The sequence below is a fragment of the Quercus lobata genome, chromosome 6, assembly GCF_001633185.2.
Source record: "Quercus lobata isolate SW786 chromosome 6, ValleyOak3.0 Primary Assembly, whole genome shotgun sequence".
In the NCBI taxonomy this organism is placed as follows: domain Eukaryota; kingdom Viridiplantae; phylum Streptophyta; class Magnoliopsida; order Fagales; family Fagaceae; genus Quercus; species Quercus lobata.
Window position 1 is genome coordinate 7598942 of NC_044909.1, and position 15980 is coordinate 7614921.

Consider the following 15980-nt stretch of genomic DNA (forward strand, 5'->3'; position numbering starts at 1 on the left):
TCCCCCTTTTACCTAGCAAATTCTTAAAATGTTATGCATATTAATTTGTTTGGCTTTTATATTTTCATTTTTTAAAATATTAGAAAGACTATGTTTTTTTTTTAATCTTTTAAAAATTTCAAATGACTGTTTATTTGACACTTTTGTTGTTTAGTACCTTAAGTTTCTCAAAAAAGGTTTGGAGTTATGAGATTTGGGTGTTGTCATGGTTTTGAAACCCAGAACCGCAAAATTTTGGTTCAAGTTTTTTAATGTTAGATTATGAAACTCATTTGGAATCATCTCCAAAGATTCTTCTGCATATAACCTTCGTTAGCTCTTATGGGTGAAAAAAAATCACATGATTATCACTTGACTACATTAAGAAAATTCACCAACTAATTCGTGTTATTGGTCACACAAGAATCGCGTGATTTTTATGTTCATAAGAACTAACGAAAGTTAATCATGTGATCCAATTAGTAGATATGAAACCTTAGTAATTTATTAGAAAGAATTGAAATCTGAGGAGATGTTTTTTACAATTGACCTGAATATTAAGGGTATTATTACAATTAGGAAAAAGTTAATAGATGACTTAAGAATATTGGTTTAGAAACTATTTTTATAAAATTTTTATGGAAAAATGATAAAGCAATAAAGTGAAATCTGACTAGATGTTTGCCTCAGTGCTATCTGCTATCCTTGTCCCTATGGGGTGCTGATTTAGAAAAAATAATACCATTCAAGAGGCCATTAGATGCATTTCCCTTGAGGCTAGATAGAACTTCATCAATCCTAAAAAAGCATCATCATCTGCTTTCATGGTATATTTGGCAGGGCGCATTTTGGTCTGCATAGTTAGATTACAAGATGTTTCTAAAAGCAAATACAGCCACATCTAATAATAAACTCTAAAGAGCACATTTCAAAATCAAAACAAAATGACATGGTTTGGTTCTATTAAGCACTGTAACCAGGAAAATACTTGTGGACAGAAATCTATAATGTTACTAACATATACATAATATGAGATGAGTTAAGGCAGCTAACGAACGATATTGTTAAAAGCCTTAAAGTAGAACTGTAAATAAGTTGAACCATAAAGAGATGGCAGCAATTCTATGATTTTACCCTTAGATGCAAATTGCATATGTTTTCAAAGCAATCCAGATGTAATAGGCATCAATTGGATATCCACATATGCTTGACTTGGTTGTTCTTGTGCTGCAAGTACCAAGATATCAAAGTCACCACACCACTTCCTGATCAAGTGAAAACATTGACAGATAGAACTACCATGCTCATCTTTGAGTTCAAAGAGCATATTAGTATAGCAGTTTTTTTTAATTCCTTTTCAAATTCAAAAAAACTAATAGTTGGAACAATTGTTTCGTTCTTTTTCAGATATGCAGTTGCTTAGCAAAAACATGCAGAGTTCAAGATCTTAGGCGATAGCAAGAACTGACAATACATTACACAATTTAACAAGACTTATCTCAACAACAATAAACAATAACTTATCATTATTGTTAGAATAATGGTTATATGCTTAAATTCACCAGGTTTTTTTAATAGATTAAGCTTTTGGGACAAGTGGTAAATTATCAATTTTTATACCTAAACCCTCTTAACAGACTAGCAGGACAACTAGGAAAACAAGATTACAGCCTAAGATTTCCTATAGGGAAAGGACAGAGTAAATGGAATACTATGAAGAGTAAGAGTATCTTGATATGAACAAAGTTCTCCACTCAGTTAGCATTTTTATCGCTTATAAGGCCAATGAAAAATAAGACAGCTACAACCACATAACATACAGCCTGGTATTACATCCAAGGCCACCTTAGTTCCATGCAACGCTCAAAATTATTTCCCGAAGAGAAAACCCCAACCAAAACATTACATCATCAACTAGTGTTTAAGTAAAAATTTGCAACAATTTATCAGTTAAAATCACCAAAACATGATGTCTTCATGATCATGGGAAACAATTCTAAATTTATAAGTGAAGGCAATACACATCTTAAAAGATCATTAAAATTTTTTCATAATCATGTTATTAAGGAACTTTTGGTTCAGGAATTGGCTCCACATGAGCTTATGCATAAGAAGGAGACTACCAGGCTTATGGCATGAGTGTGGAAGTTCTCCATTATTTTTATAACTTGATAATCTCTCTATCTAGCACTAAATTATTGGAAACCAGTTCCAAAGTTCATAAATTGGAATTCGCAAACATTATCAAAAGCATAAAATCAACTCACATGTCATCATCAAGATCAAGATGTAATATTTATCAAAGTTAACTAGCTGCAAATGGATTTGACTCTAATGAAGAAAATTATCTTTCTTAAACGAAACCAAGTCAAACACAACATTTATAACTAAGTAACTAACGAGGAGTACCATCACTGCAAAATCCCAATGACACAACTATAAAAACATTAAAATTTACTCAAATCCAATTTAGAAAAGTAGGTACTTCCAGTTCCGAAGCTCATAAGTTAGATTCACAAACATTATCAAAAACATTACATCAACTCACACGTCGTCGTCATCAAGATCAATATGTAATATCAAACTTTACTAGCTTCAATGGATTTGATTCTAATATGAAGAAAATTGCCTTTCATTAAACAAAACCATCTCAAACACAATCCTTACAACTAATTAATTACAATCTCTGCCAAAATCCCAATGACACAAATATAAAAGAACTAAAATTTACTCAAATCCTATCTAAGAAAAGGTACTTCCAATTCCAACGCCAAGACGACTTGCATGAACCTATAAATTAACAAACCCAATTCCTTGCTGGAAGCTTTCTCTGAACCTTCAAACCAACCTGGCCAAGAATCCCATATCCCTTGCCATATCCAGCACCTAAATAACTCTCCTCAGGTACTCCAAACTGCACCCTATTAGCCAACTTTCTCGTCTCGGTTATCCCATAACGTTTCTTCGAATTTCTTTGTCGTTGGCCACCCCTTTTCTTCTTCTTAGAACTATAATGATCAAGAACAGGAACTGGGAGTGGTTTGGCTAGTCTTGCAGCAGGAGGCTCTTGCAACTTCTCAATCGTCTCACGTATCGTATCCAACGTGTCCCTTCCCCACTTCCCCGTTGGATCTCCTTTAGTTAAATCCATACGAGCTGCTAATACAGCTTTATTAGGTAAAACTGCACCAATGCACCTCTTCAACGAAGGCCGCGAGCTCCTATAAATCTCAGTTTCCTCAAGATAACCCCACAGACATGTTTTCACATTTGAGAATCCTATGTTTTCTTTTTTAACAGAACCAACAAGCTTAACATTATAAGAAGGTGTATATGCCAGTGATGAAAGACCACCAACAGCAACTATAAGCTTCGCCGCAACAGTGACACCAACAATGACTGAAAGATTCGGTGCAATATATCCCATTCTAGCCTCCAACAAGTCCAACACTCTTTTTTTCGACGAATCAAGGGCAAGAACGTAATCACATGCATGTATTGTGTCTGCTAAATCTTGTTCCGAAAGTGGTAATTTGCCACTAGTTGTTGATGCTGTTATAGAAACTACCATTAGAATAGCTGGGGCTAAGTTTAAGCCATCGATTACAGTGATATCTGTTTCGTTACCAATCTTTTTAACAACTCGAGCGTATTCGATAGGGTCTTGAATTATAGATTCGAGTTCTGGGAATTTCTTGCAATACTTGTCGCGAATAAGATTGTAGAGGTTAAAGATTTGGCTATCAATCTCGAGCAACAAGTTGTTAGAGGCCACTGTAAATCGGTATTGAGCATCTGGGTCATTATCCACTGTCAATTCTAATCCAAGAGAGAAGAGGTTTTCGACTTTGGATGTAATATTTTTGAACCCTTTTACGTAGAAATTGGATTGAGTTAGAGATTCATCGACGTTATAGACGCAATTGTTGTTTGAGTTTTGTTGTTGTTGTTGTTGTTCATCATCATCAAGTTCATTGAGATCTTCCAAATAAGCATCGTAGTCCTCAAGAATTGCCATGATGAATCAGAATCAGGGTTTTCAAGGAAGCGAAAGTGTTAGATAAGAAAAAGAAGGAAATCGAGAATTATTATAATAAGTTTGTGTTCGTCGACTCTTATTTTATAGTGTAAGCCTTACCGAATCCGTGTAGGACTAGGAAACCAAAACAAAATAAGAAAACGTTGGCGGTTACTTCGGGGTTAAGTCATACGTGTGTGTCAAACACAAGTGTTCGTAGAAGAGTGGAAGTGTTCTACGCTAATCAATCGATTCAATCCTATACTTCAGGTCGATGAGTTCAAATATTGATCAAATTATGAATGAAATGCGAATATACTTGAATAATTTATAAGATTAAAGAAATTTGACAACTAATAACACATCATATTATTAAACGTAAAACCTATCTTCTAATTGGGATGAGTACATATATTTTTTTTAAAATTTTTTTTGACAAGATAACACACGAAACCTTTGAAAAACAAAAAACCCTTCCCCTCTTCACGCTGCTCTCATTGATATCTTTCTTTCCCTTGTTTTCTCATGGCTCAAACGCAGAGTCTCAGTGGCGGCTCCATGTTGTATGTGAGGGTGGTCACAGACCACCCTCACTTGCCAATTTTTTTTTTTATACTTAGCAAAAAAAAAATATAAATAATTAGTTTAAATTAATCTTTTCAATGACCACCATGACTTGAAAAAAATGTATATATATACTTACAAAAAAAAATATTATATATTATGTAAGGACTCAATTTATAACGACCCCAAAATGATGTTAGGTTCGCACGTTAAGGGCCCAAGTAATATAATTTGTAGAGCGTGGGTTTGAAAGGTTAGGCCTCGGTCACTGGACAGTGGATAGTCATGGTGCTCATATAGAAATAAACCATATTCGCTCGAGAAGTTTTTCTCCTTGGCACGGTATGGGAGGCTCTAGTTCTTGGCCTTTTTTCCCAGCCCCCCTTTTTTTGGCTTGCTTACCTCTCCTTTTATATTAGTCTTTACCCCTCCTCCAACGTCCACGTGTAGGTTCAACTTTTCAGGGCTGATACTTGTCCCATCAGCCCATACCCAAAGTGGTTGGGGGTGGTTGTAAAAACTGAAAAGTATTGCTCTGTCTAGCGCAGAGTATTTAATTGCAGTAATGACAGTCTTTCCTTTGTCCTTTGTCGCCATATTGTCCAGGGGTCATTTCTCTATCAACGCGGATGTGTTTAGTTTTTTCCAAAACTGTTCCTATACCATTCTTGCTCTTTCTTTTAGGAGTGCCTTGGAGATACCGAGGACAGAGTCATCCTCGGCTATGTCTCAAGGCTATTTGGACTCTGATTGTATGTCCTCGGCTATATCCCTCCTCGACTCGGGCCCAAGGCCCTAATGTAAAGTGGGTCAGGGTCACAAATTCTCTGGCCCCACATATTAGATTAACTAATTTTGACTACCATAATAAAAATGTTAAATAATATGACCTGAGAATCACAAGAATTTGAATTCAACAAAAATAATAGTAATGCTATATCTACAATATTTTTCACAATAAATTTTATGTGGTAAGCAGTTATTAATTCTAATTTGGGCTCAATATTGACATGTTTTACGCACCAATAATAGTTTGTTGCATAAAATTTGTTATGAAATTATTGTGATCACTTTATTATTCTCATATCAGTATTTTCAATTTCCACTTTATCTCTCATTAGTATTTTTTTTTTCCCTCTTTGCTAGTACAAAAAATTGTAACATTTGATATTTCATGTATTTGCGTGTTTTTTTTTTTTTGGTGAACTTGATATATTCAAGTTGTCTCTTTATTAAATTTTTTATAATTTAAATTTCTTAGTGAACACCCTAAAAAAAACTCTTAGAGCTGTCACTGCAGAGCCTTCTTTATGAAACTTGAAGATGTGAAAGCTATATACTTTACAAGTACAAAAACTACCATGAAATACATATGGATTTTTTTATCCAAAAATTTTGTTGCTCCCACTGTTAGAGATATATTAGCCCATTAGCATATAGGTCTAAGCTTAATACTATTTTGTGTGTAAGCCAAGTCTCTTACTTGTACTAAAAATCTATTAATTTAGGGTTTAGTCTACTATATATACTCATGTTATGGTTTATTGTAACACATGTTTTATACTAAACACTTATATAATAAAGATGTATCCTTGAAAGATTTTCTCCATGAACGTAGACTATAAGGTTGAACCACGTAACCCTCATGTTTTTGTGTTCCTATTTTATACTTTACTCTTCCGCATCTATTCAAGCATATTCAACATAGAATATATATCATAACTAATATTTAACACTCACAAACCCTAAATCTAAAGAAATTGTAGAAACTTATTTCTCAAAACCTAGATGTATTCCTTCGCGACTTAAAAATAGACGTACAATCACCACTACGTAGCTTTTCAATTTAGGAGTCCTTAATTTTTGATTTGAAACATTGTAGTTTTAGTATAAAACTAACTATGTAATTCTTTTCATGATTATCAAAGACTTTAGTCAAAACTCATCTTGGGAGGTTGGGGCTATCTCCAAAAAAAACACTGGTAAAAAACCCAATGATGAATGTAGGCAACATCACCATCAAGCAATTGCTGCTGAGAAGCTGCCAAACTTTAATTGCTTTAATTGCAGAAGTGTAGAATCAACAATGAGAGTAAAAGCAAGAACAATATGAACAAAATTGGATTCTAGGTCTCTTTGATTTTTTAGTTGTTTTTAAAAAATTTACCAGAGTAGTCATTAGTGATATGATTGTGCATTTAGCATGATTGTTATTTTATAGTTATTGTACTTAAATAATAGGTAATAGTTAATACTTTTAAAGTCTTCCTGTAATTGAATCGAAAGATTACTTGTTTACAATTGTCGGGGTAATTTTTGCAACAAAGGTCGAGATTGCAGAAATGAGCCCAAAAACTCCCCTTGGGTTTGTTAAATTCGTCTGTTATTTGGAGAGCCAAGCCCAAAATTCTCAATGTGAGGTACGCAAAGGCTAATGGTGTTTTATAAAAAAGGAAACCAACACAAAATGAAACACAAGAACGTGCAGAAACTATATATTCATGAGTCAGAAATTTCAGCCTGCAGTCAGCGAGAGGGAAAAATTAAGGGAGGTCCCAAGCAAGAGAGGGAGGGTTCCCTTGTATCAGTATTTTCACCTCCAGGCCTTCAAATCGTCCATACACTAGGTAGCTGACTGGGCTTTTGTGTCAAAGTTTTGGGTTTTTTTTTGTAGGGAAACGTTGTTCCCCTCTTGTGGGCTGATGATGAATATTTATATCAAGCTTTAGGGGATGCTTGTGACCAGTTTTTTAGTTGGGAGGAAGGCCTTAGACCTTTCAGATGCTATTTCTATGACTTTGTGTATTATGTTTTATGCTTAGGGAAATGTTTGGTTGCTTTTTGCATGATTTTGGAAATAAAGTTGTTTCCTCTTCATGGCTACTGCCTCTGGTCTTTGCAGGCCTTGGCAAACTACATTTGGGGCTGAGTGAGCTAGGCTGTTTAGCCTTTTTCTTATAGTCAACTGTGCTTTAGTGTGGAAAATGAAGCTAGGCTGAAAAATTAGGGGCACTATCACCCAAAGCATGGAGCCAAATCTGGGGTAGAAATTTCTGATACTGGACCTCCTTCGTAGGCCCTAAGTGCCCTCAACATCCCTAGCTCACTTCGTCGCACATACGAACTGGGCCCATGTAAAGGGTCCAATAGGAACTAACCCAAACCCACCAAATCATTCCTACTTAATTCCCCAACCGTTTGCATGGGCTTGGGCCATGCAACAAAGCAAAATATACTGATAAGATACATTAGTAAGATTTGCTAAGCAATTGAGCTTAGCCATTCTATCGAACCATAAAAATTGTCGCAAAAATGATTATTAACATTAGCCCCCCTCGCACGAGTGGCGCTTGCGGCATGTGTGTGAGCTTCACAGAATTTTTGTAAGCTCCAAATACTTGATGAATCATAGTATGGGCCCACACTTGATAATAGCATGGCCCATTAAATCTTCGTATGTTGCATGGACTAGTACATTGCCTGTGCATTTTTTTTTTCTAAAATCCCTCTTCCTCATCTCATGTTGTTGCTACCATCATTATTATTGTCCTATACACATACATATATTTGTCTCACTCTCCTTTCCCTTTTTTTTTTCTTCCATTTTTTTTTTTGGTCCACGCCTTTTCCTTTGTTTCCTTGGTCTTCATTTTTTTTCTTTACTTCAAGTAATAGGTGTGTCAAAGTCAAACTCCTTTATGACTTTTGTCTTATATATATATATATATATGTATGTATGTATGTATGAATGTATGTATGTATGTACATGTAATATTTGTCTAGCCGTTTCTTCTCTTCTTTTGTTTTTGGTCCACACCTTTTCCTTGGGTAAAAGGCGTGTCAAGGTTAGGCCCACATAAAAGAGTGGCCTCCCACACCACTTGTTTGCACCCACCAAAATTAGGTTCACCTTAGAAAGAGGGATATGAATTTCTCAGTTTTTTCCACCAAATGGGTCTCCACTTTGCTGTGCTAGGCACTCTGTCACTCCATTCTGCTATCACCGTGATTGACCAGTGAGGCAAGAAAAAGGTCAAGAAAGAAAGGGTACAAGGGCAAGAGTGAAGAGATTAGCTCTTCCCATGGTTAGATTTTTATCTTCCTAGTTTTGCCTTATCCTCCTACTATATGATCAGAGCCAAATGGTTTCAAAACGGTCGCGCTCCAAGGGTGGCAGCAAGAGTTTGAAGCGGTCATAGACCAAGGATAGTGGTGGTTCTTTGCCGTTGTTTGATGGGTCGGCGGTTGACGACTTGCCTCTGAGACCGCTTTGCAATCCATGGGTCACGACAACTTCGCCTTTCTCCTTTCCTTTGTCGCTCGATCCCATGACTCCGAATGAGGAAAAAATGGAGATTGGGTCTAACATTGTGGATTCTGATGAGTTTAATCTTCCACTGACGGATGGCATAACAAAGCTTCGACTTCGTCGCAAAGTGGTACTTCCTTCCTATCATTTTTAGTATGGAATGTGGCCACTCTGTTGATTTTGACTGTTAGGTCAATTGGGAATTGCAAGATACTAAGTTTGTGAATTTATTGAAGCGGTCTTGAATCTATAGTAGTGTATTGGTGTCCCGCGATCTGAACATGAAAAAAGACATTGCCGGGTTGCAACGTTTGGTTCATAGGTGGAATTCAGCAACCCACACATTCTTTTTTGCTTAAGGCTAGGCTACTATAACTTTAGAGGATGTAAATAAAATTTTATTGTTGCCGTTGGTGGGTTGCAAACGGCCATGGCCGATTGTGTTAATCGAAGGGAGTGAAGGTATCATTGAACAATTCTACACAGGTTATGGTGGCTGTGATGCTCCACCATGTAATAACCACCATTGATTTGCTACATGGGTTTAGTATTTTGAAAACTTTGAGGGAACCCTTGTTCATTGTGCTGCTTTTGTGGTTTATTGACTGAGTCGCTTTATGTTAACTGAGCCCCCCTTTGATCACATAAAAGCATACTTGTTTCCTCTGGCTATATTGCTGGCTCGTGATGAATCTCTCACCGTGGGTGCTATATGCTTAAGTAACTTGTATAATCATTTAGTTGCTCTTCACATTTCCGAAATGGAGGTATCAATGTATTATGTTGTGGTAACTCATTTAAACTTGGCATTACTGCAAGTTTGGGAGTGGGAGCGTGCTCTTCCTCTCGTAGCATACGCTCGTTCCGTCATAGTTGTTCGCAAGCACTATCCACCAAGTCCTAAGAACAACCAACTTGATTTTTTATAGAAATTCCGCGAATCTCCTCTTATACTTCTTAAGTGGATAGGAGTTAAGTCTCCCTCACTATCTTGGGTCGAGTTGATGGATAGGTAGACTGACTTTATCTGGCATCCATATGTTAGCATTGTCGATGGTTTTTTGTTAGTGTTGTTGGATGAAGATGTTGAATCTGATATGAGTGCATATAGTTCTTTGTTAGCTCGTACTCCGCTTTGGTTATTTCCTTGTGGTCCCTTGGGTTCTTGGACACGGTACAACCTACACGGAGTTAGGCATCAGTTTGGGTATGATTAGGGTGTGCCGAGTGAGAACCCAATGGTCCTTGACCATAAACATTCTGTGACTACATTCGTTCTACAAACTGAGCGTTCTCGTTTGAATAAGGCACCTCCGCTGGCATTGCTTCCTGAAAATCCGAGAGTTGGGGTTCTTACCCGGAGGGCTTGTTGATATTGGAATGAGATAGTTGTTAGGTTCAATGATTACACAACGACTGGTAGGAATGAATGCACTTTTCCTCCCCCTCCTTTGGCACCAATTAATAGGTCGCGCCACATAAAATTTAGTTGTGGGTTAATCACATATTTTACGAAAGAGAAAATAGGTTTTGTGGCTTGGCATGATGATGTAGTGGCTTGGGTGGCATACGCAGGCAAAGTCCCTAAACTTTGGAAAAAATATGAACCCATGGCTAAAGCTCGCGTCTCTGTTCCTTTGGCACATGGTAAGGCCTTAAATGCCAAGCCCTCAACCAAGAGGGAAAGATCAGAAACTTATGTCAACGCCTTTGCCTTTCCTCCTCCCCTGCCTAAAAAAGTTCGCTCCTCAGTAGCTATGGGCTCGAAGGTTTTACCCTGCACAGTGTTGGCACTTCGCGCCATGAAGGATGATGCTTTTGCACCCTTGAATTGTGCTGTCACAATGCGTCCTTTGCCTGGGCCAGAGGTTTCTAACAACCAGGTACGTCCACTTCCTTCCCTTTTCCTCATTATTTCATTTATTTATATATATATATATATTTTTTGGTTATTTTATTTTTCATATATATATATATATATATATTTATCTATCACTCCACTGGACTAGCATCACTCCCCCCCTCTCTCTCTCTCTTTCTTTTAGGTTCCTTCTTCTCCCGTGGTCTCTAAAGGAAAAGTGGACATCCCAGATTCATTTGAAGATGACTTGTCGGACGATTGTGAAAATGTTGCAGTACCTATTGCTACTGTCTCCCCTTTTATCGCCATAGAACAAAGGTCTTCAGTAGGCACCGACAATAAGATGACCTTAGTGAGTCAATTCCCCCGGTTTTTTCTAACCCACCCCTTGTTCCTCCTCCTTCTCTCTCTCTCTCTCTTTACTAAAAGGGATCACCACCCTCTCATTCAGGATATTCCACTTACTGAAGAAAGCTATGATGGGACAAGTGAAAGATCAGTTGGAACCACAGTGAGCCTCATGACAAAACTTCCTTTCTTGCCCCTTCCTTTATTTTTTTTCTTTTTTTTTTAAATAACTTTATGCCTCTGCTCATACCATGTGACTTTCTGTGTGTAGGGGACTTTGGATGTGAGCAAGGGAGTCGATGCTATCGAGGAGGCGACCAACATGAAGCTTATGATTGCGAAAGCCTCAATGAGTATTTTAAAGCTTCTGGGGGTGCGCACATTCCTATATATGTGTGTGTACATATATATTTATATATATATATATATATGCATATAAGTCTTTCTTTTTTTTTTTTAGTTCACACATACATTTTGACTGGTCTTTATGCCACTTACCTACAGGTTTAGGTTACCCTCGATATGGGCATTGAGGCACGCGTCGATTCCACCATCATACTAAATTCTCAAATTGAACCCATGTCCATATGTCTTAATTCCCTAACTCTCATTTCTAATGGGAAGCACATCAAAGCTTTCTTGGGTAAGTTCGAACAAGACAGAAATAATGAGCATGAGGCTTCCCATTTCTACAACTTCATAGGCCCAAGCACACGCATCCATCGATTCTCAGTCCCTTCAAAGAGTGTTCCATTGTTGGAACATCTACAAACCAGGCATAATGATTTCATCGAGTAGTTGACAGTTGGTTTAGTTGTCATGAATCATTTATTGAGGATCTTGGCTACGTCTCTTGGTGCCATTTTAATTTTATTGTAGCCACTAAAACCATCCATAAAGGAGAACATCTCATGACCTGCGGTTGAGTCAATAAGCAGGTCCATATTAGGGAGAGGAAACACATCCTCTGTGCAGACCTTCTTCAAGTCTCGAAAGTCGACACAACATCTTATATTTCCATTCTTTTTCTTCACAGGAACTATGTTTAAGAGCCACTGCAGGTGTTCGATAAGCTTGATAAATTTTGCTGTTAACATCTTCTTAACCTCTTGAACAATTTGAGCTTCAATGTTGGATGGAAAATCCTTCTTGGCTGCACCACTAGTTTAGCCCACGGTTCAATATTAAGAGTATGAGCCACCATTCCGGGATCTAGACCCGGGATTTCTTCATAATGCCATGCGAACACATCGCAATACTCTTTAAGCAAAGACAGTAATTCCTTTTTCTCTGGTGGCGTGAGCAAGGGATTGATGGAGATAGGAAGCTCCATATTATGATCATCGCCCAAATTGACTATTTTAAGTTCCTCATTGATTGGCGACAACTTAGGTAGGGTCAACACTTCTTGCGATACCGCTTATTTTTTAGTTGGATCAAATGTTTCTTCTAACAAACAATAGGAGGAAGGACAACCCCCCTATGTTAGTCCGGGGCCCTCTTGCTTGGCGTATTCAAGCCCTGCGCACCTTCACAAGCGATAACTAGTGCGCCCTGTTGACGAAAATTGTTAACCAATGTTTAACAATAATTGTTAATTTATGTTTAACGAACGTTGTCATCTTATGTTTTAACAAACGTCGTCAAATTATGTTTAACAAATATTGTCAAATTAGTCAAATTCATCAAACATAATTTCACCCATATGCCTTTTGGCATATGTGTTTTATTGATGTGAGTTGTACCCATTCAAGATAATGTATCTCTTAATTACAATCCCTTGTTTCAAGGGAAGACCTTTTGATTCCAATCATGTCATCTTTATTTATTTGTGTGTTCAAGAGGACATATGTCTTTATTTATTTGTGGCTGCACCTAATAATTTATTTAGGTTGCCTACGTACCCTTGGCAGGGATCAAGCCACTTCGTAGTTCTTAATTTGAGGTTTTAGCTTCAAAGTTTCGAATATGGTTTTGTTCCCATTTTAAATGATGGATCTTTAAGTCAATACTTTGGCTTTTAATTAAGTATTGGGTGAGATAATTGGTTTTAATCTCAAGGATAAGTTGATGACCATATTTTTATGGAAATTGATTCAAGGATAATATTTTGATTGAAGTTTCCAAATTTAATTAATGGAAAGAATATTCCTTTGAAGCAATAATTATTTTTTATGAACATTGAGAATTAGAAAATTTCCTTTAAGAATTACTAACTTTGATCTTGTTTAAAGAATTAATAATTCTAAAGAATTAGTCACAATTAATTTGGAAGAGTTAATGCCTCCATTAATTTGATGATGGAGTCAAGAACTTCATTAAAATGGTGGAGTCAAGGACTCCAATTATATGGTAGAGTCAAGGACTCCAATTTCAATGGTAGAGTCAAGGACTCCAATTTTGGGGTAGAGTCAAGGACTCCAATAATGGGGTAGAGTCAAGGACTCCAATTTTGGGGTAGAGTAAAGGACTCCAATAATGGGGTAGAGTCAAGGACTCCAATTAAGAGGTAGAGTCAAGGACTCCAATTATGGGTAGAGTCAAGGACTCCAATTATGGGGTAGAGTCAAGGACTCCAATTTTAGGGTAGAGTCAAGGACTCCAATAATGGGGTAGAGTCAAGGACTCCAATTTTGGGATAGAGTCAAGGACTCCAATAATGGGGTAGAGTCGAGGACTCCAATTTTGGGATAGAGTCAAGGACTCCAATAATGGGGTAGAGTCGAGGACTCCAATTTTGGGGTAGAGTCCAGGACTCCAATAATGAGATAGAGTCAAGGACTCCAATTTTAAGAGAAAAGACATTACAACACAAAAGAGAAATTTTATTTGGTAATTTTCAAATAAGATTTAAGAGTCAGGGACTCTTGTATAAAGTTTCATGTATGGAGTTAGGAACTCCTCATGAAACCCAACCTTATTTGCTTTCCCAAACAAAAATTATTTGAAGAATGTTGAGAGAAAGATTTTGGTAATGAGAGAATTTTTATTTGGTAATGTACAAATAGGAGTTATGAGTCAAGGACTCATATTTAAAGCTTCATGTATAGAGTTAGGAACTCCCCATGAAACCCGATCCTGTTTGCATTACCAAGTAAAAATTCAAATTTGAGAATGAGGGAGAAAGAGATTTAGAGAAGAAAGGGACTGATGTAAAATCCCATATACGAACCTATGCTGCGTATTTCTCCTCTGCTTGATGTTGCTCTCTCTGTCTGTGCCTCTCTTTTTTGTCTTCTCTCTATGCCTTTGCCGTGTGTGTGTGCACTTCTCTCTTTTTGTATTTCAGCTTTCTTTCCTTTTTTTCCTGCCTTTCTCTCCTTTTTTTTTGCGTGCCTCCCTCTATTTATAGAGAGATTCCAAAGAAGTTGCTCCCTCATTTTTCTCTCAACTGATCAGATCATGGAGCAGTTTTTGTCAGTTTTTTTCCTCCACAGCTCCTAATTTCATGTTGAGCCGTGACCCATTTTTCAGCTTCTTTTCTCTTTTTATTTGCTCCGTTGCTTTTTAAACTCCCCCTTTTTAGCTTGTGACACCCCCACTTTTCAACTTTTCAGGCCCACTTTCACCAAACCGTGTTCCTTACTTTCTGGTGATGCCACTTCCTTATTCACTTTTCAGCTTTTGTTTTTTTTGTTTTTTGTTTTACTTGATTTGTGTCTATCTTTTGCTTTTGTACTAGGCAGCAAGCTATGAAAGTGGCTCATATATAAATATATATATATATATATTTATATATAAATCAAGTGTCTATCTTTTGCTTTTGTATTAGGTAGCATGCCATGAACGTGGCTCATATATAAATATATATATAAATATATATATATATATATATATATTTTGTAGTATTGGCTAGATGCCGACCATACATGACCACACTTTTTTTGAACCTATGTCATTGTTTAATCCTAGTTGCCATGTACATGCAACACTTTTTATAAAGTAATTTCTTGGTTTCAACACGCCCATCAGGCAGTTGAATCGTCTCACATCTTGGAGCATCATGGGTTGTCTCTCTTCACTCTTTGAGTTTCTTCCTCCTTTCAAGGAGATCTCGCAAGTCCACTTCAGACCCTCCTTTAATATCCTCCTAACTAGGCAAAGGGGTACCCAAAGGCTTTGCAACTGCGTCCTCTCCACTTATGGTCAATTGATCATAAAAGGCCGTTTCTAGATAATGAGCCTTTGATTGGTCGAAAGGAGTAGGATTGGCTGGGATACGAATCAGTTTTTAGTTTAAGTGTCCCTTTTCGCATTGATGGTAGGTAAACGATATAAACTTGTGCTTGTGCAGCCATGGTTTTCCTAATAACACATGGTAGGACATAAAAGAACCAAGAACATGGAATCTGGTGAGCCCCACGAGTAGTTCAACCTTTAGTACTAACTGAATGTGTCCATTGGTATGTTCGCATCCTCCTTTAAATTCGGTAATCTCCATTGGCAATCCTTGTATTTTTCTCTGGGAAATGCCTACTGCAACAAAACTACTTAATGGAATAATATTAAGGGATGAGTCGATGTTCACGAGGGCTCTTCTCACATGAACTTCATTTATCATTGCTTAGACATATAATGGCTTCTTATGATCAATGTATTGGACTTCCATGTCTTCATAGGTAAAGGTGACTGCATTGGTCATCTCTAGAAAGGCTCGACTTGCGTAAGATTCTGTTGTAAAACAATGGGATTCGAATGAGGATGCAATGTCGACTATGGCTTTTGTCACTACTGTTCTATCCTCGGGGGTTAATCCCAATTGGTTGAACAGTGAACGAAACGCTGGACTTCTTTACAGTGTCTTAATAGTGGCTAGAGTAAGGGTGGCAGATATCATGGGATTCTCTTCTTCGTCGTCAACATGTCTGACCACAATGATCATCCCCTTTCCTCTGTCATGC

The 15980-nt window shown here is 37.2% G+C and overlaps 1 protein-coding gene across 1 annotated transcript; it reads right to left on the reverse strand.

Annotated features, from left to right (window-relative positions):
* Positions 1-2634: 2634 nt before the first annotated feature.
* On the reverse strand, positions 2635-4015 carry LOC115950724 (U4/U6 small nuclear ribonucleoprotein Prp31 homolog). Its single transcript, XM_031067960.1, has one exon. It carries the CDS (start codon positions 3995-3997, stop codon positions 2777-2779), a length of 1221 nt encoding a protein of 406 aa, XP_030923820.1. The 5' UTR covers positions 3998-4015; the 3' UTR covers positions 2635-2776.
* Positions 4016-15980: the final 11965 nt, after the last annotated feature.

Coding starts and splice junctions, on each gene's coding strand:
- LOC115950724 (XM_031067960.1), bottom strand. CDS start 3,997: ATGGCAATTCTTGAGGACTACGATGCTTATTTGGAAGATCTCAATGAA.